Source organism: Lichenostomus cassidix, chromosome 1Aa, assembly GCF_008360975.1.
Source record: "Lichenostomus cassidix isolate B80296 chromosome 1Aa, HeHo_3.0, whole genome shotgun sequence".
Classification (NCBI taxonomy): Eukaryota; Metazoa; Chordata; class Aves; order Passeriformes; family Meliphagidae; genus Lichenostomus; species Lichenostomus cassidix.
Window position 1 is genome coordinate 11,714,359 of NC_139480.1, and position 26,112 is coordinate 11,740,470.

The following is a 26,112-nucleotide window of genomic DNA, read 5'->3' on the forward strand; positions in this document are numbered from 1 at the left end:
TATGCACATTTACATCAGTGTTAAGACAATTCCTATTTCTGAACTTCATATTGGACATGCTTGTATGTGTAAAATATGCATTGAATTATAATGCAACCCAGCAATATGAAAAGAGATGTGGAGATAAAAACTGGTGAAAGGAGAACCCATAGCCCAACACTAGGTTTAAAAATTGACAAATAATAAGTGTGCAGGAAACTTTAACAGCTGACAATGTGCTATTAAGATCAGGTCAAGCTGAAGTTGTTTCCTGTGCTTTCTGAAGTAGCATATTGTGCTTGTAAGCATAAACCAAGTTTTTATTGGTGAATTCTTTGTAAAATTCAGCTGGAGCAAGATGACAGAGTACCTATTACATGTAATTGTTGCTTGTTGGAAAGCAGTGTGACTAATGTTTGGAGGTTTGCTGCTGTTATCTCATACCCGTTTGTCAGCAGAGGAAATTGCAGGGTGCTGGAAATTCAGCAGCCGGCTCTGTTTCAGCTCCCACAGTGTGCTGCCATACGGGCATTAGAGGGAGGGGTGTTGTCCCTGTCCCTTGTTTTGTCACCAGTTACACAGATGCATTAAAGTGTTCCACCATACCTATGGTGAGCTCGCATTCCAGAGTATTAAAACTAAATTCCAGAGTGTCTTGCGTACTACCTGTTTTTACTCTAATTAAACCTCTGGCTGCTGGCACACACACCCCAGGCAGACACTCCTGAAAAAGAGACAAGATGAGAAACACCAAAACTGCTTCAGAATAAAGGGTGTCTTTGACAAAAAGGGGGTAAATGCAAGCAGTATACCATGTGTAAAATACAAGGTTAGAATCACAAATTTATTCTGATGTTAGTTGGAAAGAGTAAAATATATATGCTTATAATGAAATAATACAATCTTGAGAAACACTGTTGAAACAGTCCCCCCAAACCAAACTACTACAGAGAAATACAGTGTCTCGTGTCACATCTCCAGTCCTCTGCAGTGACTGCACAGAGCTGTATGATCTGGGAGAGCCTTTGTGGGGATCAGTCCGTGGGGGGTGTTTGCAGCACCCCACACACAGAGACCAGAGAGCTCATCTTTTCCAGCAGAAGCCTTTAAACTGGTTATGGAAAATGTATCAATGGGCTTCTGTCTATAATTTTATATAGGGAAATCTATGAAGACTTTGTAGGCCATGGAAACTGAAATAAGACAAAACCATGACAGTAAAAATGCCAGGCACAAAGCAGTCCAGTATCCAACATCATCCAACATCCATAAAGAATAAGCTTCTCATGTTATTAGCCTGCTTATTGCAACTACATTGCCACTTTAATTAGGATAATTATGAAATGCTGATATAAATGGTAATTAATCAAAACATTTATTTAAACAAGTTAGTGTATATGCTCACCTGAACTTAGAATAATTTCAGACACCCCCTATAAAATAAAAAGCTGAATGTAAGTGCTGTACACAGGTTGAGTTACAGTGTTTTGGCTTTATGCTCTTAGCTGCCTACCAAAGTGATGCTCTGTAGCCTTACTCGGGTCTCCAAAAAGAAAAACAGCTTTCAGAAATGTTACTTAATCTCTTTATAATTCCAACAGTTTGCTCTCCATGTGCTTACTTCCTTGGTTTGGCATCTGCTCAGTTCTTAAGTCAAGCATGGAAATAATTGTGCCAAGTGTAAATTGAAAACATTTGATAACACTTAGACATCTTTATGCTGGTTTTTGTCTGCAAAATTAGCTAACTGTAATTTTTAATGCTGTTCGTTTTTTCTTCAAACTCACTGAAAGTTAATTCATTTTTGGAAATGGAGGTGAAAACTAGCCTTATGTGCACAGAAATGTACTGACAAAGGTGGTCTCATCATGTAAAAGTGTGATTTCTTTTAGAAGAGCCTCATTTTCCATAGTCAGTGTTTTCAGAACAACCAGTGACATATCCAAATACTTCTGCAATTACCACCCAACCCATTGAACCAAATGAGGCACTGGGGACTAGCTTGGCTCATAACTGGGAGCTGCTGACAGCATGACAAGCCTTGCTGCAGGGGAATGAGAGCTGCCCCCTCCTGCCATTGTCCTTTGCAAGGGACAGTGTCCCCACGCCTGAGCAATGGGAATGTGCAGCTCAGCAGCTTTGATCAAACCAGTGACCAAGGCAGTGGTTATCCTAAAAAGCCTTTTTCCCCTCAGAAGCAGCGGATGTCTCTTTGCTGACTGCTCACGGGAGGTGGGTTAGACATTTGGCAGAGTGGCAGAGCAGACAACTGGGGTCACTCATGGTTTTTATTACACAGTTCATCTGCCAACACTTTATAGAATCCATAAAAACCACAAAAAGGAGTTTACACTTCAGGGAGGACCTACAGTACTTGTTTCTTGCTTAATGTTTTTTCAAGCAGCTACAGATTACTGCTGTAACAGCTCTTTAGTCTTTACAACTGGTTTTCTCACTTGTGTTTAACATGTGAAACACCCCAGCTCCAATATTTCTTCTTTTGAAGTGTAATAACTATCACAACAATAGAGCAAACTTGGAAAGTCTTGATATACACAATTTCAAATTGTATCTGTTTGCAGTTGGAAAGGTAATTTGCTTAGCTGTTGTCTTCATAGCCTACAAAAAAATTTTGACTATTTGAAAGATCTCTAGGATTTTTCAATACAAAAGGAACATAATAACTGAAATCAGTATGAAAGCAAGAGGATGCAAGTCAAGCAAAACTGTATTTCCTTACATATGGAGGGGAGGAGGAAGAGATGGATAAAAGTCTTATCCATTTTCTTAGTTCAGTAACAAGATATTAATTTTGTTCAAATGAAGCTGCTGGTTTGCAGCTCTGGATTTTTTACAGATTAACAGCCTCCTCACTGCAGTTTGAGATACCTGAATTTCCTGCTGCTGTGCACAGATCTATACAGATACTTAAACAAGTAGTAATTTTTTCATTTCCCTTAGAATCCACTACCATTAGATCCATCTTCACTTAAATTCCTCCAGAGTCTGTTCACTCATATTTGTTTGTTATATCCTGGCTGTATTTTAAAAAATACAATACAGAGCCTAAACTTTAAATCCCAGCACATCTACCACAGCTGTTAGAGCAAGGTTGTGGCTAGCCCTGTCCTTGGGGAAAAGGAGACCATGGGAGAAGGGCTCTTTCTGTGGGCTGTCCCTGGAAATCACCGTGTTTTCTGCTTGTTGATGCTCCCAGCTGCAGACCACTCTAAACATCATGGAGAGAAGGACCTGCAAGGCTTTCCTTCAGCAGGCACAGGAATCAATACCTATTTGCTGTGACAAGGACTTATAGCAGCCACGTTTCCAGTTGAGCTGTGCGGGCCTGGGCTGTAAATAGCCCCATACCTCATCCTTTCCTTCATATGAGCTTGGAAATTCTATGGAAGTATTTCAACAGGAGATCACAAGGGCTTTCACAGGTGATTGTGGAACTAGTTTGGTTTTGAGTTAGGGCTTTTTTGGTATAAGTTTTGACATAGCCTCTCTTATATATCTTTAAGGTCTCCCCACCCAAACATTCCATGATTGTATGAAAGAAAAGGCATAGACTCTCCCAAACTAAACTTTAAAAGAATTTGTTAACAAGCAATTCTATAAGGTATGCATACCTCTTCTTGCTACCAGAATCCAAATCAATGAACTGAAATCCATAGGGATTTCCTGATGGCTTCTTTTTTCCTATCCCTAAAGCCTTATGGAATGATAAAAAGATCAGGGAATGGTCATAGAATGGTTGGGTTGGAAAGGATCTTAAAGATCATCTCATTCCAACCCCTCTGTCATGGGCAGGGACACTTTTCACTAGACCAGGTTGCTCAGAGTCCCATCCAATCTGGCCTTGATTTGGAGTACATGTAGTTCTAGGAAATTCAGGTCTTGTGTCTTAGGTACAGGCACTTATTTGCAGAGTAGCAGTTTATATTTGTACATGCATATATAAAAAGAAAATAAACAGGTACTTATATGTAGCAGCTAATCTTTCACTGCCCATGTCAGCTTCTCACTCACATAAACAACATCTACGTGGAAAAATCCACAATAAAGAGCTTTCTGTCTATTCACAAATTTTATTTCACAGTAGAGGCAGCAGCTCTTCAGATGAGTAGCCACAGTGATTCCAGGAGACAGTTTGTTTAAGACAAACTGTTCGAAGTAAAAATACTTTTGCCATAGACTTTTTGTCCTCAGATTTTTTCTGATGTATCAATGTAACTGGAAGATAATTGCACCTGAAATTTCTAGACCATGGCATTAGGAAAGCACGTCACTGCATAAAGTCACCCCAGAATGATTAAATATGTGTTTTGGATGGCAGTTAGGGGCTATGGGATTGACTCAGGATGGAAGGAATAACAAATCTAACACATCACTATCAACCTCAGATCACAGGCTTGAAATGAGAGATAACCAGGCTCCTCCCAGCCTTTCAATGTGAAATCACAACTGTACCTTGTTACTTGTATGGTCTTGCCGTGGTTTAGAGGCAGGAATGCTGAGCCTACATAAAGGATAGCCCCATTTCCAGCAAATGTGCACAACAGATTTGTCATTTCACCACACACTCTAGCCCAGAGGCTGCTCCAAGTGAGCTCCCTCATGCTGGGTGCTGGTTGCTTCTGATGCTCAGAGTTAATGGGGAGGGAGAGGAAGAAGCAGATGGAAAAATTCTTCACACATTCTTAATCACTGAAAGAAGAGGCATGGAAAAGTGCTTGCTTGATATATCTACATAACATCAATAACATAAAAATTCTAATAAAAATTCCAGCCAGCCTTCTGAGCTGTGTAACTGAAGTGTGCAATGAATTTACAAGCACTGATATACTCCAGTGCCCTCTCTCTGGACCTTACTGTTACACATATTTTAGTTTCTAGCAAAGTAAGGATTTGTCCCACGGTTTCAAATATAAATTAGTTAGCACATGATATGGTCTGTAAGAGCACTTACACATTTTATGAGTTATGGGAAGTCCCTAGAGCACATCACATGTCCAAGAAGTGGTGAGGAGATGAGCCCTGAACAGCTGAAACACAAAGCATTTGGTTTAGTGACAACCACTGCTCCCTTCCAAAATACCTCCCTGTGATGTGGGGCCTGCAGAGCTGGCCCAAGGGCAGTGCTGCCTTTCTTGGAGCCAAACCCTTCCTCGAGACAGGGTTGAGCTCAGTCTTGTGGACTAATATGGAACTCTAAGAGAGACCTTTTGGCTCATGGAGCCATTCCAACTTACCACCCAGAGGAGGCTGGCAGGTGCCTGAGGTCCAACAGAGGCCTGGTGTTTTCATTTTTTTTAAATCATAAGACTAGACACCTCTTTTCCTATGAATCAGGAAGTCTGAGACCACCCTCCCTTTTGTAAAATAGCTGCCTAAATGAGGATTCAGCTTTTCTAAACAGAACATGTGAAAGGCAGAAGCAGCAGAAAACTAAATTCAGGACAACTCTGAGCACCACCCAGTATCCAAACTGTAAAGAACTAATTTATCTGTAGAAATACTTATGTAGGATCTGAAAACTTATTTCCAAAAGGGGTGGATTTAGGGAAAAAATACTCTTGAGTGTTCTTTCCAGCATCAATGAACTTGTATCAATTTGCTGTCTGATGACAAAGAAGGGGAAAGAGCTGCTCAGCAACGGCTTTTCAGAGCGGTTAGGTGTCTCACTAGTCCTAATGTGTAATAAAGCTTGATTTACATTACAAAAAGAATTACTTGCATTGCTTCCTTCTTATCAGTGATTTACGTGTCAACAGGCAGACAAAGATGTATTCACTGCATGGCAGTGGTATCATAAAGTGCCCTTGTTTAGAGATCACTCTGAGGTCTCAAAATCTATCCCTGACAAGAGATTGCTTTCTGAATTTAGCATTCTTCAGGTCTCCACTTCTCCCACCCAGCCCAGGATGCTTCAAGGGTCAGTTTATCCTTATTAGGTTATTATTCTGATTTTTCTCCCACCTTGAGGAGTAATCTTTGTCTGGGCTGGATCAGGCAAAACCCAAGAGGCTGGTTGGTACTCAATTGCAAACCCAACAATTTATTTAAAGAAGCGTCTTCCTTGTGCTGCATTCCTGTTACCCAACCACACCTCTTGGCCCATCTGAGGAACTTACAAAACTGGGAACCTGCTTAACAAGTTCACTTCAGCCTTTTATTACCCACAGGCAAAGAGCTTCACCCTTGTACTTGCTACAGTTCAGCTCTTCCCACCTCTCTCCTCTGGCATTACATGTTCCTTGTTCTTTCCAACTCTGCCAATCACTTTTTACCACACACCAAGCAGAGACCATTCTTTGGATCACTTTCTCTACCCAGGCAACTTGCTTCACTTCTGAAGTGCTCACAAATTACTCCCCACAGATCTTACTACCTGAGTTATGAATAATTTTTAATTACTTTTATAAAAACTAAAGTACAAGTGCTTTTTCAGAAAAGCCTGATGGTATGGGCCATTCACATCAATGGGAAAAGTAACCCTAGATTCCCTACTGGAGTTCACAGGGATGGCTATTTTAGTTTTCAATTGTCTCTAATGAAACAGATCAGAAGCTACATTACTATTTTGTAACAAAACTGCCAGCCTGTCGCTGGTGGGTTCAGTTGTGTCCAGATACCAGAGTAACGTGGACTTAGAGTGTATCAGGCCCAACCTTCCTTAACTTACATAAAATAGTGTTCAGTGCAGGCAAGACTGAAATCCTAACACAAGGAGCGCACTGGGCAGGGCTGATAAAATGTATAAGTGATATTACGAAGTTAAATATTCACCATAAAGCATATATATTTTGGAGATGCAGCAAATAAAAGAACAGCTACAGCCAGTGGACACCAGAGAGCTAGCATGTTTCCTCACAAGGTTTGTGCCTTCTTCCTGCCAGCTTCTCCAGGCTCAATTGAACAATGAATACACCATTTAATGTGAAAACGGCAAGAAAGCAAATAAAAATTTGAGCAAATGTAGCAAAATACTTGAAAACACTCAGATTAGGAATCTTATGGGATTTTTTGGTCCTTTTAAGGTTAGGTCAGAGATGTAGCAGGTGCAATATATTCTGGGATGGAACCACACATCAGGTGTCTTCTGGAGAAGAGTGGAGTCAACTAAGGAGAAAAGCTCTGCAGTCTTTGATACTCTATGTTTGAACAATGGGATCATCTTTGATCCAAGTGCAGCTCTTCAATTGACTTGACATTCAAGCTCTCCATGATATTGTGGCACTACCTACCCAAAAGATCAATTTTTTTACCTGCCTGTGATCTTTTATACTAAGGACTGTAACTCTGTGGATCAAACTAGGAATTGTAGATGTGAAAGACAACTTCCACCTCACTAGCTGAAATCCATGGAGCACAGTGCCTGAGACAGAGCTAGCCCCTGTCCTTACAAGTGCCCCAGAAGTGCAGACACTGACACACAACACTCAACCCCACACATGAATACCTGCATTGAGCTCACCACAGACGTTTACATGCACAGAGTACATAACGTTGCAGGATTTAAGCCAAAATGCAAAACCTATTTCTTACATTGGCTTCACCACAGTAAGTTCTTCATGCAGACACAATATAACTTCAGAGGCTAGAGTCAAGTTGTTAATCAACTGTTACAGCAATGATGACTGAATAGATCAAAATAGCAAACAACATTTTTTATTTGCTTACCGCTTTAAGACTGCAAATACCAAACTTTTGCCATGTAGTTTGAGAAATGATTAAGTGAAGCATTTGGTTCTTGAGGATACCGGGGCCTTGCAGCCAAGAGCAGTTATTTTCTTGTTCTGTTTGACCCAACACTTGATAAACCTGTGTTTTGATTAAGTACATGCATTGAAATGGTTAGAAAAAGTCACATCAGAGAGCCTGGCTACTACTGGATGTTACTAAGCTTATTACTAACCACTTCACAGCCTTGCTGTCTTAGGCTTTAGATACATGGAGAGCAGTCAGTGAGTTGTGCTGGCTGGCCCCAGCTATGCTCTGTCCTAGTTTAATGTGTTCAATGCATTTAGCCCTGCTTTTTAGCCCACACAGGATAACCTCCCTTAGAAGTTGTTTCAGCTTCTCAAGAGCTGAAGATTTTGAGATTGTGAGAAAGGCTTTTCTTTGGCAATGGGCTGCAGGAATTGCAACTTGTTTGTTTATACTGCAGAGATGTTAGTTCTCCCTCAAGCCTTGAGAAAATTCTCAAAGCCTTAGTTGTGTGCAATTGTCTGGTTCTCAGTTCCAGTGTCCCAAATCCTTAACTCCTTGTTTCTCCTCAAAATCCCTTTTTCAAATCGATATTCATTGCTAGTCTTTCCCTAGTCCAACCCTCTCTTGCTGGGTTCCCTCTGTGTCTGCAGTGTGCCAGGGTTATGCTGCAGGCAAGAGCTTTGTATTTGGGTGCTTCTCAACAGTCTGACCTGCAGCTAAAAGCAGCTGCTCCAGCAGCACGGGGTTATCACACTGCCCAGGCAGTGTCTCATACTTGATCTTTCTTATTCATTCTTTTAGAGATTTATCTCCAAAGAAACCCAGTCCAAAAGTCTAATATATAAAAACCCCATTTCTTTGAGATTTTCATTCTTCTGCCCAGTTCCCAAGTTAGAAACTTCTTTAAGGAAAATTATGTGTAAACGCAGCAGGTTTTCCTGACAGATAAGAAATAAAAATGCTGGCGTAATGCTTTAATTACTACCAAAATAGAATGTTACCTGCCAGATCAATGCACAACCTAAAATATGCTGAGTAATAGAGATAAGCAATGCTATTAGTAGAGGTCAGCTTTCTTCTGAGACTGGAGAATTCATTCTTTTGATATGATAATTTACCACATGAATTTTTAATATTAATACCTTTAGAAAAAATTAATAAATGGCATATTAGAAAAATACTGAAGGACAAAGAAGCCAATGCAGTGGTTATTAATAACAATAGGTGGGTTGAGTAGCATTACTGCTTTTTTGCCACAGTGATCAAGTCAATTGTATGCCTGAAAAGCTGCACTTCAGAGATGAAAGCTGAAGACTGCTTTCAGAAAAAATAACATGGAAGACTGGAGCTAAACAGGATTGATTTCAATATATGCACAAAATGGCTTGGTGTAGATCTGTATTCAGTGATAATGGCTAGGTGTAGATCTGTATTCAGTGATAATTTGCAAGCCAATGTAATATTCTAAACCCTTTTAGGTTCCATTTCAAATAAACCACAAGGGAAGGTCTTGGGTTTTTCTGATGAAGCTGTTAAGACAAGAATATTTCAAAGTTATGATGTGAAACTCCCCAGCGTAAAGCACCCAGAGCTGCAGTTATCTCTGCACCACCCACAAGAGGATACAGAAAGTAATGACATTGGGCAGGTCTCACCTTGCTCTCAAAACTGTCAGATGGTCTGAAATACAATAGGTGAAGACATAAAACTCAAAGTAGGAAACAATGAGTTGTGAATTAGCTCTGTCAAAGGAAACAGAAATCCATACAGGACAACTGTACTTTTGTATCACAAAGGCAAAGAAAGGCTGCAACCTTTGAGTTTTTTCTGTGACAGACTCAGCCTGGAATATGATCCAAATCCGTGCAAAGCTAAGGGGGAAGAAAAGATGAACCTGGATGTACTTTATTTAATGGCCTGTATGTAGTGCACAGATTTGGGTCAGCCTTTGCTGTAAGTCAAATTCATATGTGAAAAACAGAAAATCTACTACCTGCCCAGATTTGTATTTTATTGGTGGACAAATAGGGAAGAGATCATTAAAAAGTACATCCAAAACATATTTGGAAATTTTCTTATTTAACTTGGTTTTTACCCAGAGTTCCAATGATTTTGACTCCCCAGGGGTGCTGACAGCCCATTTTGCATTACAAATCCACAGGAGCTCCGTAAGAGTGAAAGTCTAAACTAATCATCTGCAACACAAGGGAAGGGAGACAAAGTTCAGGCCAGACTTATTCTGCCAACTGCAGAAAATTCCAGCTGTCTGAACTGTTTACAAATCAGGAATATAGTTGATATAGGTTATCCCAGACGGCATATATCATTGAACTGTTTATTTTTAAATGAATAATTGCAAAACTACATCCATGGGAAGTATTTATAGTACACACAGTTCTTTGAAAGAGCTCCTCAGTTTGGCAGTCTGTCACCTGTACCAAGCACACAGTGATTAAATCCAGAGTCAGAGACAGTAATTGCAAGTTATGTCCCTTTTACAACAGGGCTGCTATCTGGGCATTAGCTCTCTTTTAGCAGAGGGACACTAAAGGTACAAGTAGTAGATCAGACAATGTTTCCAAGGCTAAAGTTCATATTAATAAATACTTTCACTGTCTAAAATGAACATTTTCTTCTAAACATTCTTCTTTGCTTCTCTGGCATTGCTGCTAGCCAGAACTTTTAAAGTAGTTACTAAAAATAAGGTTTGAGTGTCAGCATTCTGTTCAAGTATGAGGTCTGGAAGCTAAGCCAGACTGCCATCCTTTATTTTGTTACACTTTGCTTCTGGACGCAGTTTTCTTTCCTAAGAGTAAAAACACCCATAGTGAGATTTTTACTTTCTTTAATTTAAAGATTGTATTACAGAAAAGTTTAAGTAAGGAATCCTTATAAGGATTAACTCTTGACATAATATATTGCCAAGATACAGTGTAGCTGCAAGGGCTCCAGGTGAACCTTCATATAAGTTGCTTTCTTACATACACAGTCGCTGAACAACAAAAATTGTATTCCCCATCTGTAAGAGAAGACAGTGGTATTGAAACAGTCCTTTTACCAGTGTGTTCTGGTTTTCCCAAATTAGAAACACGCCATATTAAAACCGTAAAATCCTACTATACAGAAAAGTGATAGAGATGAATTTTCTAAAGATTGCAACTGATGAAACATTAAAATGAAAACTAAGGAGTGTTGATTATGTAAAATGGTTTCTCTTTTACTGGCAGGTCAAATATACTAAGAAACGTACAAATATTTTTGATAATCTAATTCCAGATGAACTCAAAACACTGAAGTAACATACACAGGCTAAGAGAATTCAATACTGTTCCAAGGCACTTACTGAATCTCCATGACTAGATGAAAACCAGAACAAATCAGGTCTGACAATTAAACAGTATATAATATAAAAATAACCTTTTGCTTACAATTTACAAAATGCATTACAATCTTTATCTCTGCTAACCTGCAATTCTGGCTGTGTGTGTCCAGCAATTTTTGTAAAAAACCCCAGAAACTATTTTCTAAAACTTCAGGGCAAATAATTTACAAATAAGGTACACAAAAATTTAGATCATGCAGAGATTTCTTACATCTTCTGTTAATATTTTATGATTGCAACTTTATCAAATTATATACTTACTTGCCCTGTACATATACAAAATAATGCATACATGGTAATCAAATGTTAGCAAAAAGTAGTCCATAAACACAATCTGTCAAAAGTATTACTATATTAACATATGTCTACAAGCAGCGTGTAACAGGGTTAAAAGACATTAAGGCAATAATACTTGAAGTTACAAAATAAATCATATGTAATACTTTCTCCTAAGTGTAGTAAGGCAGGTAGATGGCCCCAGCAAAAAGTTAGGTTGTAATACTGGAATCCACTGTTGTGAACCATGTGTCAGGTTTTGCATGGGATGTACTGCAAGAATGTACCATTGATAGATCTACACTGCTCTGTGTTAGTCGCCCCCCAGGAAAGTGGAACACTATTTCTCTAGTTCTCAATGGCACTTGAGTTTTCCAGTATAATTTATTGACAGTATGTCCATTGGTTCTTGGATCATGTCCATTCTGAGGGTGGCTCTCTTGGTCCTCTGGGCTTTGCACAGCGGTTACCAAAACCTAAGGAAAGAAATGTATTTAATATTTCTGTCTGCTGGGACAACATAGGCTCACAAAGGCTGGCGGCAGTCAGATTAATAAGACATGCTCCAGCTCTTACAGAAGAGATTTCCTCTCAGGGCTAGAAAACAGCTTTGTGGAATGAGGAATTCTGAAGGCACTCTAGCCATAGGAAATACAAATATGAAGAATTTGCATATCATTACAGTTCACTACTTAAACCTCACTGGAAAGCATTTATCAGTAAATACAGTATTACAGCCTTTATTTTTTGTTTTTCTCCTTTTCTGCATACTACAGAAGTTATCAGGTATTATTTCCGAAAGTTTTCAGTGCTTTACAGAAATTATAACCCATTTGACAAATTCTGTATGTATTTCACACACTTTGAGTAAAAACAAAGTGAAGAATTACTCAGTCATTCATTCTGGGAAAAACTCCTTCAGCAATGCTGAAAAGAATATGCAGACTTATTTGTCAGAGTTCTGCATCTCAGTGAGTTGGAGGGAGGCACTAGCAACAGCTATCCAATCCAGCACTGATATTGAATCCCCAGTGTAAGTCATCTAGTGATTATATTTTGAAAGAATTGTAATTACCAATATCTGTTACTTCTGCAGGAAGTTCTGAAATTTGACCTCTTGTATCAGTGGAACCGGAAAAAGAAATCTGAGGTAAAATGTCAGTTGGTGTTTTGTTGCTTCGTTCAGGACGATCTGTAAACACACGGACACCTCACTGCAACTTCACTTAGTCACCAGTGTGGCAATGCCACTTATTACAGTCCAGAAAACAGCTGGCATCAAATATTATTTACAAAAATAAAGTTTAGGAAGCAAATTTCTCATTTCCTAAAAACAATACTGAAAACTGTTTATGAAGTAGATGTTCAGTGGCAGCAACATATTCCTGCTTGCTAAATCTGGATTATTATTTTGTATTACAGTTTGTATGGATAGCTGAAATCCCACATAGCATCTATTTATAGCTAAAGCTCACAGTGCCATTAATACATCAACATAAAGGCATCTGTTCGTGTTCTTTCTAAACTAAAGGTGCTTAGACATCATCGTTAACAATATATTTACTATAATACAAGTATATTTGACAATATAGTAAGATATCTTCAGAGCAAACACAAAGTTCAGGCAAATTTTTGTTCAGTAGGAAAAATGTATTTTGAAAAAAAAAAAAAAAGTTTTTCCACCACTTACCAGGTAGTATAGGTGAAGTTGTTTTCAAACCCTGTTAATGAGAGATATATAAAATAATTACACAAACCACTTCAAAAAAACTGAAAGAAAGTTAAAAAATTAAGATTATGAAAACATCACCAAAAACATAAAACATTCATGAAAATACCTACTTGCCTCCACATTTTTGACTTGACTCAACATTAACAAAAAATCCAATAGTAGTTAGTAAGAGAGTTTAGTACTAGAACCTTAGCATTTAATAAAAATTTGAAAACATGACACTGCAACTTATTCACAAGTTTAGGTAGGTTAGTTCTCACTCTACATTTACAGTCCCTGAAAATTCACATCTACCTTTTTTGTCATATTTTTAAGTGAGATATAGGATGCACATGAAAAAAGTGACAAATGTAAAAAGATTTATATGCTTTTAAAGTTTTGCCAGCTGTTCATGCAGAAGGACTGTGAGCTGGATGAGTGAAAAGTGAAATCTGATGGGCAAAAAATGATTTGTTTGAAATAAATATGGACAAACGTGAAAACCATTATCAGGCAGTGAAACAGGTTGCCCACAGATGATATGAAGTGTCCAGCTCTGGAGGTTTTCAAGACCCAGCTGGAAAAAGCTCTGAAAAGGGCTGAGGCCCTGCTTCATGCAGCAGGTTAGACAAGAGAGTGCAGCTCTCTCACAGTTTGAATTGGCCTAAGATCCATTAAGGGCAGACAGCAAGCTCCCTAAAAGCAGCATATTTACACTCCTAAGGCCATTATTTAAGACATATTAAGGATGACTCCTTTTAAAAGTATTGCTGACCTTAGAACACCAGATAATTTTCTTGGAAAGAAAATGTGCTCTTCACATCACTTCAGCAGCTCAGGCGGAGGAAAAACTGACCAGTTGTAAATGACCAACAGCTGCAACTTCTCCCAAGTATGTATTTTGTTTTTTGTTGTAGCTCCCAACCAAACTAGAAATGAGTGATTAGTACAGACTTGTCTGCTGCACTTACTGTGGAGGCTGTTTGCTCAGGCAGATGCTGATCACGCACCACGCTCCACTCCGACTGTGCAATCAGAACTGGCTTCGGCAGGGCTGTGCCTAGGAAGAATTAAATCAGCTCAACATACTTCAGTTCTCCTCATGATCAGGCATTAGTACACAGCATTAGAATTGTGCCCTAAACAATTTTTTTTAGATTGAATGCCTGTAAAAACATGAAAATCTCTTCACACAAAAAGTGTTCCAGATATGGCAAAATGCCACAACATAACTCAAAACACAAGACTGCTGTGCTTGCGTTGTGGATGTTCATTTTGTTTCTTTGGGGGCTCCTAATCAACAGGGGAATTGGTTTCTTTTTCAAGGATGTTTTATAACTTTTGTTACATCAGCTGTGCAGTAATAGTATGTTTTTCAGATCTCCTAAGTAAACATACACAAGTCAGGACAGCCACACCTGTCCTTTACTGACATCATGCAAAAAGACAAACAAATGGAAATGTTTTAAGTGATTCCAGTCCTGCAGAGAGATTTTTTTTTTTTTTTTTAAAAGAGAACAGCTTTGTTCCTTGTGTGGTCACAGAAGAGCAGCAGGTCCATAATATCCAAAGAAAGGATCATTTTGACTCTGAACACATTTACAAAACTTCAGTGTTTTTATGCTGAAAGTATCCAGATGAACTACTTGGGCCAAAAGTTTTTAAATTTCAAAATTACACTAAACAAAAGTCTCAGTAAATACCTACATCATAATAGGTTTTCTGGAAGGTACTAAGCATCAACCCAATTCATCACTTCATTTCAATTCATCTGTTTTGTATTCTGCCATTAGTGGCTTGATGAATGAACTATGACAATGGGAGAACATCATCTGTAAGTGTCAGCTTTCTCTTTCAGTTGCCCTTTTGACACAGGCAAAGAGTGAACTACATTAAACTTGACAAACTGGGCTTGTACACTGCATGCAGTGCAGAATGAGGTGTCATCATGTTTCTTTTGCCCAAGAATCAGATAAACACTGTTCATGTGCATGCCCATTCCCTACCTGGGAGCAGTAGGAAACTAAAACAGCTGGGAAATTCCCCAACTGTACTGCATTTCCCCACTGTATCATCTAATTTCCATACCCTTCAGACTGAAAACCACCTCCATTAATATTGAAGTCTCCAAGTATTTAAATATCATGTAACAGCATATATAGTCAGAAAATGAAAAATAATTTCTCTGCGTTCAGGGGTGTGTAAAAGTTAAACTTTAAAATAAGCCACTACACATGCTAGATTTCATTCCATTTTACAACTTGCTCCAGCAGACTAACCAAAAATCAGGGGTATTCAAATACAATACAATACTGACATGCTCTTCACATTTTATCTCCAAACATCAAGAACTCACTCTGTTCACTTGCTAATACAAATGATTCTGGTGTTCTTTCTGGGAGCGGGGGAGAGGAATCTTCACTAGCATCAGCATCTAAATCAAATATGACATTTAGGTGAGTTAAACACAGATTTTTCTCCTAGACCTTTAGAAGTTGATCTTTTCATATATCAGATAATTCTAAACTTGGTATGAAATCTAAAGCAAAAGAAAAATTTGCTCTAAGTATTATAAAACATTTTGGTTTACCACACTTAACGCTGTGGAGTAACTTCATTTAACAACATTAACTTCACATTAAGGGCGTAGGATCAGACTGTGTGTTATGCAAGCAAGAAAACAAAAACACATTTTCAGTCTAAATAATTTGGAGGAAAAAACTCTCAGTAACTCCGATGAATACTTTTTTTCATTCTTTCAGGTCTCAGTTCTGCTCCCCAAGTCCATGTTGAGGCCCACAGGCTCTCACACCACTGATACAAACTAGTTAAACAGCCTAGTGCAAGGTTTACTAGGCAGAAGGTTAAAGAGGAGCCAGAGGAGGTGGCTGCTGCTGGTACCAGTACCACATCCTGTCCCCAGTCTGCTCCCTCTCACCTCCCAGGAGTGCACTTACACAAGCTATTCTGGCAGCAAAAGCCCCTCTCTGACTTGCTAAGAAATTTGGAGTAGTAATTAAAGGTTTAAAACAAAGTAGCTGCTGCCATAAGAAAAGTCATCTGACAACTGTACTCTGCACAGGATTCAAAAATACGAAGACACATTTCAACTAAAAATGTCATGAAGCTTGACTTGCCAGCATGCCCAGCTGCTGCAGGGACAGAATTCCATCAAGTTCTACAAGCCATTGTGTTTCAGGTGACTTCTGCTCCATCTCAAGTTTACTACACAGCACAAGAAAACCTTCATCAACTCCAAGGGTTTTTTTTATATAGCAAGGGCTCTATAAAACCAGCAAATAAAGTCACCATGTATATGCACTGACTGAAAGTGAGTTTTTAGGGTCTTGGTTGGGGTGTTGCTGCTGCTGTGAAGTTGTTGCTGTTTTATTGTTCTCTTTGTTTGGTTTATTTTTTTCCTTTAACCTCAGGGTACAACTACTTTTCACATCATTTGAATCAAAAAGAGGATTTAACTGTGTGGTAAGATCATGCACACCAGCAGTTATGGTTAGGCAATTAGGGTGCTGTAAGTTCACAGACAAGTTTCACTGGTGATTGCACCCACATTCCCAGCTTCAGACAGAAGAGTCCTGAGCCAGTATGAAAGTGAGAAAGCCACTGTAAATAGGGTTTAGGATCACTAGGGCAAAGAGATCTAACTCTATATTCTTGAGTCCCAGAGGGATTACAAGACCTGCAACCAGAATATAAAATGGGAAGTGTTCACTATCATACAAAGAGGGAAGACATACACCCTTAATAACAAGAGATAAATGATAAAAAAAAATTGCTAGAATTTTAATCAGTTCCTGTGAAATCATCAACATACCAGCAGCACAAGGGCTGTACTGTTATTTCAAGACGTTTCTGATACACAGTTACATGAAACAAATTCTAGAGTGACATTTCTCCAATTCTTTATCATATTTATGACATATCACTTATTTTATTTGCATGTTCTTATAGCATCCACATAATGAGATGCACGGGGAGGTGATAATTTCCAAACAGTGATAAATGATGATTGCTTAGGGAAAGAAGAAAAAAATTCTGGCTAAAAGGAAAAATACAATAGCCCGCAAATCTATAAAACAAATCCAAGGAGGACTGCCTGCAAAATTGAAATAACTAGGACAAAAGGACTTTGTCAGCTCTGCAAAGCATCTTTTAAATCACAGTATTAAAAATATACAGGTATGTGCAAGTATTGTTCTATGTTTACACATAGTGTCACAAAATCTATAGATCTATAGATACAGTTCACAATATCTATAGATCTATATCAAGATCTATAGAAACAGATTGTTGTTAAGGCTGCAAAACAGTTCACATCTCTGTATATATAACTTTTGGTGAACATTTAGTCCACAAAGCCAGTATTTTCAATTCAGCTGGTTCTGCATCTTGCATCATACACTGAGTCCCATTTCACTTCAGAAAGTCATGAAGTCTGCACAGACTCCTGAGGTGAGGCCATCACTGTAGGCAGCTCCAAGCACAGGAGTCTGAGCTGAATCCAGAAGTTGATGTTCTTTCAGCTCCACAGCCTTACTTCTTGTTTTGTTGGGCTTTGCACAAGCAGTTACCAGCACCTAATCTTTTCTTCCCACGTCTGCACTCCATCTGATCTAAGAGTGCCAGCCTGACTGAAATCTGCGCCTTGGTGTTTTGGGACCCTTTTGCCTTCAGTAAATGGCATTCTAACCTACAAATGTTTCTTTCACACAAAAAAAAAAAAAAAAAAGCCACTAATAAATCATAACTTGGATAAACAGCCATATTAGCTTGTCAGCCCCAGCCATGCACAGAAAAAGAGGAAAGCACAGCTAAATATTTACAATACTATTAAAATGCAGGAGGAGAATCAGGAGCAACTTCAAAGACCAACACAGTTCACTGAGGTTACATCTATATTTTTACGAATAGCACATCAACCGGTAAGCATGAAATCATTATGTATTTGCACAAGCCTGTTGAAAATGCTTTGACTAGTCAGCCAATTATTATAAACACTTCCATGAAACTGGGCACAGAGAAAAAATATACACCAAATAATAACATAGAAACCTACAATTACATACAAACCTACAGGAATGCATTGTAAATAAAGCATTAAACAAATGCTCACAATAAAGCTCACAATACAGCTTTTGAAGCAGCTAATCATGGTCTGTAATATCTTATACCAAAAATAGCTCACATGCAAACTGAAAGCTGGCAGGAAGAGTTGTGCCCTCTCTGAAGCTGCCATACTGAACTAATTAAATTTACATTTAGAAAACTTCATTGCAAAGAAATTTATGTTGTCCAACTCTACAGATGCAGCTAGATAAAGAGCAGCACTTCTGAACCTCAGTGAAACCTACCTTTGCCATCTTCAGAACATGTTACAGCTGTTAAGTCTTGCCTAGCAATAGACATTGGCAATACTTTTCTGGCAGAAATGTTTTCAGTATTAGTGGCAGCAGAGACTGTGGCACTTGCGGTTGACACATTGGACGCGCTTTTGCTCATGGCTCCGTCAAAGTTCATCTCATCCGTGTCAGAATCATCTGAATGGAGAGGATTAGTAAAACAGAGGGGTGCTCGAACAGAAAGAGGAGTATGATCAACATTATCACTGGGAGGATGTTCAACGGGGGTGTTTGATACTAGGGAGAGAGTTTTAACACCGTGACACAAGGTGTCTGAAGACAACTCTTCAGACACGGACGTACGCAGTGCAGTTTCAGGCCCGTGCAGTGACCACGTGGCTTGTCCCTTCTCTGTCAGAGGCAGACGATCTGGTCTTGCTGGGCTATCAGACACCTGCTGACTCTGCAGACTTTCCGGTGAAGGTATTAAGGCTGTGTTAGACTGTGGCACGCTGTATTCCATACATGAGTTTTGAGAAGCATCTACAAATGAATCCCCTGAAATCTGTTCCTGTGGCTTAAAGCTCTTATCAATTACACAGGATGACACAGGCTTAATTTTAATTGCATGTCCCCTGTTCAACAGGGAGTTCCCATCAAAGCTTCGTGGTCCCTCCTGAAGAGGTACCTTCTTGATCTCAAAACTTAAGTTGCGCTCCAGCCTCTTCTCTGCGTGTTCGCTGGGTTCGTTCTTCCCTGAATGTTCTGTTGATTTATTATAATTCTCATTGAGGTCTGTTGAATGCTCTGATGAAACCATGTGCAAAACTGGCTTTGGATGGTATCTGTCATTGTCCTGCCACACCGTAGTGACTGTTGGATAAGCTGATGGGGGAGATGGTGTTAGGATTGGTGGTACTGGTTGAGGCTCTGGAGGCTGCAAGATCTCTTCTTTAGCATCTCCTTCTACAAGGCAACTGCAAAATAACCAAAACACAATTGTCTTAAGTTTGCTGGATTTTGACAAGATTTTAGGCATCTATCCATCCCCTACTGCAGTAGTTAATGCTTTCATACCAATATCAAACTCCACACAGAGCTTCCACTGCACACAGACAATGGTTATAGAATATGACTAGTGGGGTAGGCAAGAATTAAGTCAACACACTCAAAATGTCTTTCAGAATATCACAAAGACATTCATTCAGGCCACAACTAATCCTCACTAATAGTTCAAAGATTGCTCACATCCTTTCCCAGAAGCATTTTTTCAAAGACACTGTAACACAGGCCCTCTTGTGGCAGCATTTCACTACTTTTTTCCTTAAGTGGCTCAGAGAAATTTGACATATGGAATTCAAATTTCAATAAAGACAAGAAAGATTTCTTTAAAAAAAAAAATCTTTACAGCCTACTTAACACTGAATATCTTTCTTCATTTTCATTTTTCTGTACTTGCCCAAGATGATTTTATTTTTATGTTTGTATATTTAATAGTCTCCGCATTGTCACAGACCAAATTTAGCTAACATGAGGTACATACAATATAAAAAAATATTCACAGTAGAATATATGATCTAAATTACAGTGCATATTAGAGAAACCACAGCACTTATAACTACAGTTCATCTCAAGCTATTTAAAAGCATATGGTCAGATTACTTGCATAGTTGACTACAAACATTTAGCATAACTGATGTAGGTTTTGTCTACAAACAGGAATTATTTTATGGTTTTCATTCCTTTAAAAATCCAGGAGGACCTGGATTTTTAAAGCTCAAGAAGTGGGCCCATGGGAACATCATCAGGTTCAACAAAGCCAAGTGCAAGGTGCTGCACCTGGGTTGGGGCAACCCCTGGTATCCATACAGGCTGGGAGTTGAACAGCCCTGTGGAGAAGGACCTGGTGGAGCTGGTGGAGGAGAGGCTGGACGTGACCCAGCAGCCCAGAAACCATGTCCTGGGCTGCATCAAAAGCACTGTGGCCAGCAGATGGAAACAAGGAAACTCTGCCCCTATAGTCTGCTCTCATGAGACCCTCCAGCATAAGAAGAACTACACAATTGCACAGGAACTCTGTCTACAAGAGAAAGGCATCAGGGTCTCATTATTTGTCTGCATGCCACATCACAAACAAAATCAAAGTACTTCCATTGGCTCCCCTACTTCCAAACCAGGCCTAAGAAGGACTTAGCAAGTGCAAATTCTTGAGACTACCATGACATATAGGAAAACATCCCAAAATAAAAAAGCTGAGGGACTGTCTTACAACTGAGTCTTGTAGAGAACTAAAAGCATACCTGACTTGGGACATGCTATTGCATGTGTTTCATCCTTGTGACTTTACTAGCACCAAGCTATAGCAGCATGGGTTGAAGAACTAAAATCTTTATACAAGGGATTCCATACTAAAGGGAATCATTTGGATTCTCAGTCTATACAAATCCTAACCCCCTGAAGTCCTGCAAGCTTCCCAGCTTCCAAATTATATTCTAAAAGTATCTTTGTATCTAGAAAATCCCAGACCCCCTTGCAGTTCTGGGTGATCTCTTCCATTCTCTGCCTGACTCCAGTCACAAAGAATTGGGCCTCAAATTCCTTCTTTTCCTCTCCTCCTTGCACTTGTATATTGCTGTTTTTCTTTACATTAAAATACAAGGAATACAAAGCACATCAAAGCAATTTAATTTGGGAACTCTTGCCTCTAGATGTTGTTGAAAAAATGAATAAGCTTGAGAATAAGTTCTTTGCCTGAATTAGAAAAGATAAAACAGGTAAGGGGGGATGTAAGTCTTGCTCTAATTTAATACACAATAAGGACAGGAGAATTCCCTCCTCTTGGATTTCTCTCCTCTGTTCCAAATGGGGGAGGGAGACAGAGAGTGAGTGCACTTGCACAAATGTTTACATGTCCCCTTTTACCAGCAGTGATGCTCATCAGTAATCTCCACTAAATCCTCCTGCTGAAAATCATGGTTTTCCCTTATTGACCTGATTTTCCTGACCCAGAGTTATTTGCAATCAGCAAAACTAATTTCTTATCTGGTACAGACCTAACATTAAGCATTACAATTAGCTAAAGGAGCAAATTAGCATTAAACAAGATATAACAAGGCTATAGGTCCACAATACCAGTAAAAATTCATTACGTTCTTCACCAATTACTGTTCAATAAAATCATCCTACCCTTTGATCCACTGGTAAACAGAGCCCCACATATATTCAAACAGTTCCCTTAGCTGTATCCATAGAACTGACAAGACAGGAAATGTTGCACAAGTCAGCAACCCAAAAATTGATTAAACAACTTCCTCCTCCACATCTCAACAGAACTGCTACAGTGTTGCCCATTACATTTGAAGTTAAATGTCATTCCTTCATCCTTAAATGAGAGCTTACAGTGAAGAAATTAGAAGTTATTTGCCAAAATCACTCTCTGCCTTATTAATATTGAAGGATACCTGTCCTCAGAAACTGAAATGCCCAAAGAGCATTCTAATGTATTTTTTCTCTTTAAATTAGGAAGTAGATGCCAATAGATAACAATTATACCATTTTATTGCCATTTTTAATATTACTATTTCACATGTTCTGCATTGCAAATAATGTTTTTGTTTGTTTCTAGACAGGAGAAATATTGGGATATGAACACATTCAGAAGGTCTCGGTTTGGCAGTAGCTTTTTCTAAAACTCTTGTGAATCTTGGGCATTTTGGGATGCTGCATAATGCTGTCTTTGGGCATGTCCTTCAACAGTTGTGCTAGAGACATTTCTGCCCCCAGAGGCAGAAAATTATCTGAAGATGAGCTACTAATGCTGTTGAAAACAACAGGAGACAGTAAAAACCAGCTTGATTTGAAACACCAGGAAACTAACAGAAAGCTCATGAAAGAGGATATTGAGACAGAAAAGAGTCAGTGAACCAAAGAAAGCCAGGCCATTCAAGTAAGAAAAGTAAGCTTTCCTGTATTAGACCTTTAAATAAACACATACGTTTTGTAAAATCCCACTGTGATAAAAAAATAGCTTTGTCATGACTCAGCCCTGAAGTGCCTCTTTGGATCCAACTGCTCCTGATTATCTGGGAATGCCACTACCTTGGCACCTCCTCATTTACAGCTGGATATGCAATTTCCCTGGGTGACCAAGGCAGCTTTTTCATACACTTCTATTGCCACACAGCCTGAGCAACTGGTGCAGTGCCCTAGTGCCAGTGACTTCTCAGCTGTCAGGTAAACCATGAATTAAGCAAATAATTCATGGTCAACTAATTCATTAGTCAACTGATTCAACTGTTGTTGAAAAACAACTTTTAAAAATTGTCATAGTAATAATTACACACAATTCGTCAAAAGTACTATAATTTGTCAAAAAATAAAAAGCCTTCCCACAGTTTTCCACCAAAAATGTACATATGAAAAAAGCCATACATTGCTTTCTCTGCAATACATAATAATTTTTTAGAATGTTTTAAAATCTAAGCCATTCTACTCCTAATGGGAAAGAGCTATATTATTAAAACTGCACACAATGGGTTCAGATTTAAATGAAACTTGGCTAGTGTTCAGAAGAAAAAAAGCCTTAAGTAATCCATTGGTTATTCTATGCAGCATACTGTAGGGTGTTTCAAATAAAAGAGTGTGATGCCAAGGTCATGGAATGCAGCTGCTATGAGCAACCAAAAATAGATAACAAGCTCTACGTCCTCCCTTATAAATAAAATAGGAAAATTAAACTCAACATAAGCTGGCTGAAGCTAGACAACCACATTATTCTACTTCTGCATTAAATCACTGCCATCCATGTGAAAAAAAAGCTGCAGTCCAGTGAGTGAAGCTGTTGCAAATGTACTACAAATAATTTATATAAAAGAATAATGAATTAATAAAAATAACCAGCTGGTGAATTTATCTTGTAAAATTTACTTAGCAAGGCTTTTTGGATTTTAATTGTGGCATACAAATCAGAGACAGCTAACTAACAAGGAGCACCCATCAATGAGTTTAATCTTAGCTTTGCAGGAGATGCAAAGAGATAGTTGGTAGGGCTTTAAATGAAACAGAATAACACATAACCCTGAAAATGTATTTACTATCATTAGACTGAAGTCCAAATAGAATCTGATGAGAAGTGAAAGTGCTACAGTATTTCACCTTTTCTCCTTCAGCACATAGCTCTTCATTACACTGCATACAAAACGCTGTTACATCATCTTTGCTTTTTGTTAATGTCTAAGTTTATGCTTTGATTTGAAACTGCATTTGAACTTGAAAATAAAGAACTTTTTGTAACCACACCTGACTAAAATAAACCACCTCTTTTCCCAAATACATTAGAATAAACTACTAAGAACACAAATATTTCAAGGACTAATACTTAAAGGTATTAAGATGCCCCCCCGAATTCTGATGCATCAGTCACATAAAATCAAGTACAATGCTAAAATGCAAATTTAAAACTTAGGGTTTTTGCAGTAGCATATCTAACAAAGTTAAACCTTACTTATGTCCTCTTCTTACATTACCCTGCAAAAGTAATTATGTCTAACAAAGACTTTCCATCCCTCAAGTCCTCTAAAGAAGGGTGACTTTTACAAGAAGTGATCATCAACTGCCAAGCTAAGCAATTTCTAGGATAAGGTACTGATGTATGCACTAACAAGTTGTTCTTGTTTATCTCTGTAATAATCAAGGAGTAATACTGGAATTTTTTTTACATTGACATCAAGTAGAGACATTAAGCTAAATTACTACACTCACGTATTGTACAGCAAGTTTAATTACATTAAAGCATTACAAGGTGATTCAGTATTGGAAGGCAATACAATTCCAAAACCTCTGCAAAACAAGTACAGCTAGATGCTTCATGGTAAGCTAAGTAAATAAAATACCAACTTAATATTGATTTAATACCAATAGCCTAAAGGACTTGCAACTTCCAAGAAGAAAAAGATATAAAAGCAGCCTAGAAAGTAACACTCCTCCCCTAATACATGCCCAGGCCAAAGCAAGTACTAAAAGGATTAATTATACCTCTCCAAGTAAGCTTCCTACCTTCCACTGTAAAAGTCTTCAGTGACATCTCATCCCTAGCACAGACATGAGAGTTTATGTGATAATAGCTACACTTTTAGAGGAAGAGATCTTCAAGTTTAAAGAAGCTACTGAGATGATTTCATTATAATGTCACAAACAAAACAAGAGAGTGAGAAAGCCACCTTCACAGAAAAATTCTGCCATGTCCTGAGCAGTTAGCCAGCGGAAAGGGCTGCAGAGGAGATGTCACCATCTCATCCAGCAGACCTGGGGGCATCAAAAACAGCTAATGGGCATCATGAGCTTTACTGTCTAAGCAAACATGGCTTAGTCTGGTAACAATATGGAAAACAAGCAGCCTGAGGCCAAGAAATAAAACCCAACTTTTCTCCTGTTCAGTCAGGATCATCTCAGGCAAGTTCATCTGAAACCAAGCTGGCCCACAGTACTCTGCACTACCAGTCCCTATAGCCCTTTCTGCTTTAGAAAATAAAGCAAATGTTAAACTTTAAACCCTCATATAAATACAGCTTGCTTTACAAACTACACATTCTAAAGCCATCAACAACACAGAATATAAAGAATTTAAAAATCCCTATTTCTTTTGAAAAATAGCAGCTTTAGCAACTTTTAACTTATTCAGAGACAGTGCATGTAAAACTCAAGCACACATTTGGCTGGCAACCTAAATATGTTTCCTTCTGCATATGGGGATTAAATAAGAATGTTTCACTGATTCTGCTCTCCCACCCTCCCCAGGAAAAGGATGTTAACCTATGCCAAAACATCCACAATACACAAAACATAGATCTTTGTCCTGACTGAATCAGACTGTAGATTTGTAAAATTCCCCCCCCATCAAGAAAAAAAACATGCTCATTAGTGGGTATTTTGAGCAGATGTGACTAATAGCAAATAAAGTCTTTCCTCAAAAGCATCTTCCAGGAGGGGTGTAATTACTTGTTTTTCAAAAATAATCTCAATTTTAGAAAGACAACAGCTTTGCTAAAAGCTTCCATTTATTCACCTCTAAGGAACTAATCTGCCTGGCAGTGCTGGTAGATGGGAAAGTATGAGTTTATGGAAACAGGCCCAAAAAAACCCCAGGCTTTAAGGAGAGATTAAAAGATTTTAACTTAATGCAGCAAGTAAAGAACGATGCAGTGCAGATAAGACAGATGTGTGCTTAAACATGAATTACATGAATTATACATATGTTGTTATTATTACATGAATATATAAAAATAATAAAAACTAAGGTACACCTAGGATTATTTCAAGAAACACTAGTAAGGAAATTATGCATTGGACAGAAATCATTTTTCTAAGCTCAGTGATGAAGTTTCAAGAGCTTGGAACTCATCATGAACTCAGCTCAACTGACTCCTCTGTCATCATATTAATCTACACAATTGAATACAATCACATTACCATCAATCCAAATAAGGTAAAAAATATATTGCTTACATAGCACCAACCATGTAACTTGTTCACAAAAAGCCCCAACTCACTTCCACCTCCTTCTTTGTTCACTTTAAAGGAATTATACTTTACTTATGACTGAATATCAAGTGGCTGGTGGTTTCTTACGTCATTCTTATGTCATTTGCTTGCCATACTCTAGTCAAAAGCAGTACTTGTCTGAGACTTTTCTG

At 38.5% G+C, this 26,112-nt stretch overlaps 1 protein-coding gene across 4 annotated transcripts in view; it reads right to left on the reverse strand.

The window, feature by feature from the left end:
* Positions 1-10,523: 10,523 nt before the first annotated feature.
* The window catches only part of PTPN12 (protein tyrosine phosphatase non-receptor type 12), a 69,196-nt gene continuing 53,607 nt past the window's right edge, over positions 10,524-26,112 (reverse strand). Inside the window, exons 13-18 of one of the 4 annotated variants that reach the window (XM_085040018.1) lie at positions 18,434-19,398; positions 15,421-15,498; positions 14,036-14,124; positions 13,044-13,074; positions 12,429-12,545; positions 10,524-11,829 (exon numbers count right to left, since the gene is read on the reverse strand). In XM_085040018.1, the coding sequence (XP_084896144.1) occupies positions 11,768-11,829; positions 12,429-12,545; positions 13,044-13,074; positions 14,036-14,124; positions 15,421-15,498; positions 18,434-19,398 (1,342 nt within the window). In that variant the 3' untranslated portion in view covers positions 10,524-11,767. The remainder of the gene's footprint in view (positions 11,830-12,428; positions 12,546-13,043; positions 13,075-14,035; positions 14,125-15,420; positions 15,499-18,433; positions 19,399-26,112) is intronic. The other 3 variants (XM_085040035.1, XM_085040026.1, XM_085040045.1) reach the window with 3 other exon arrangements.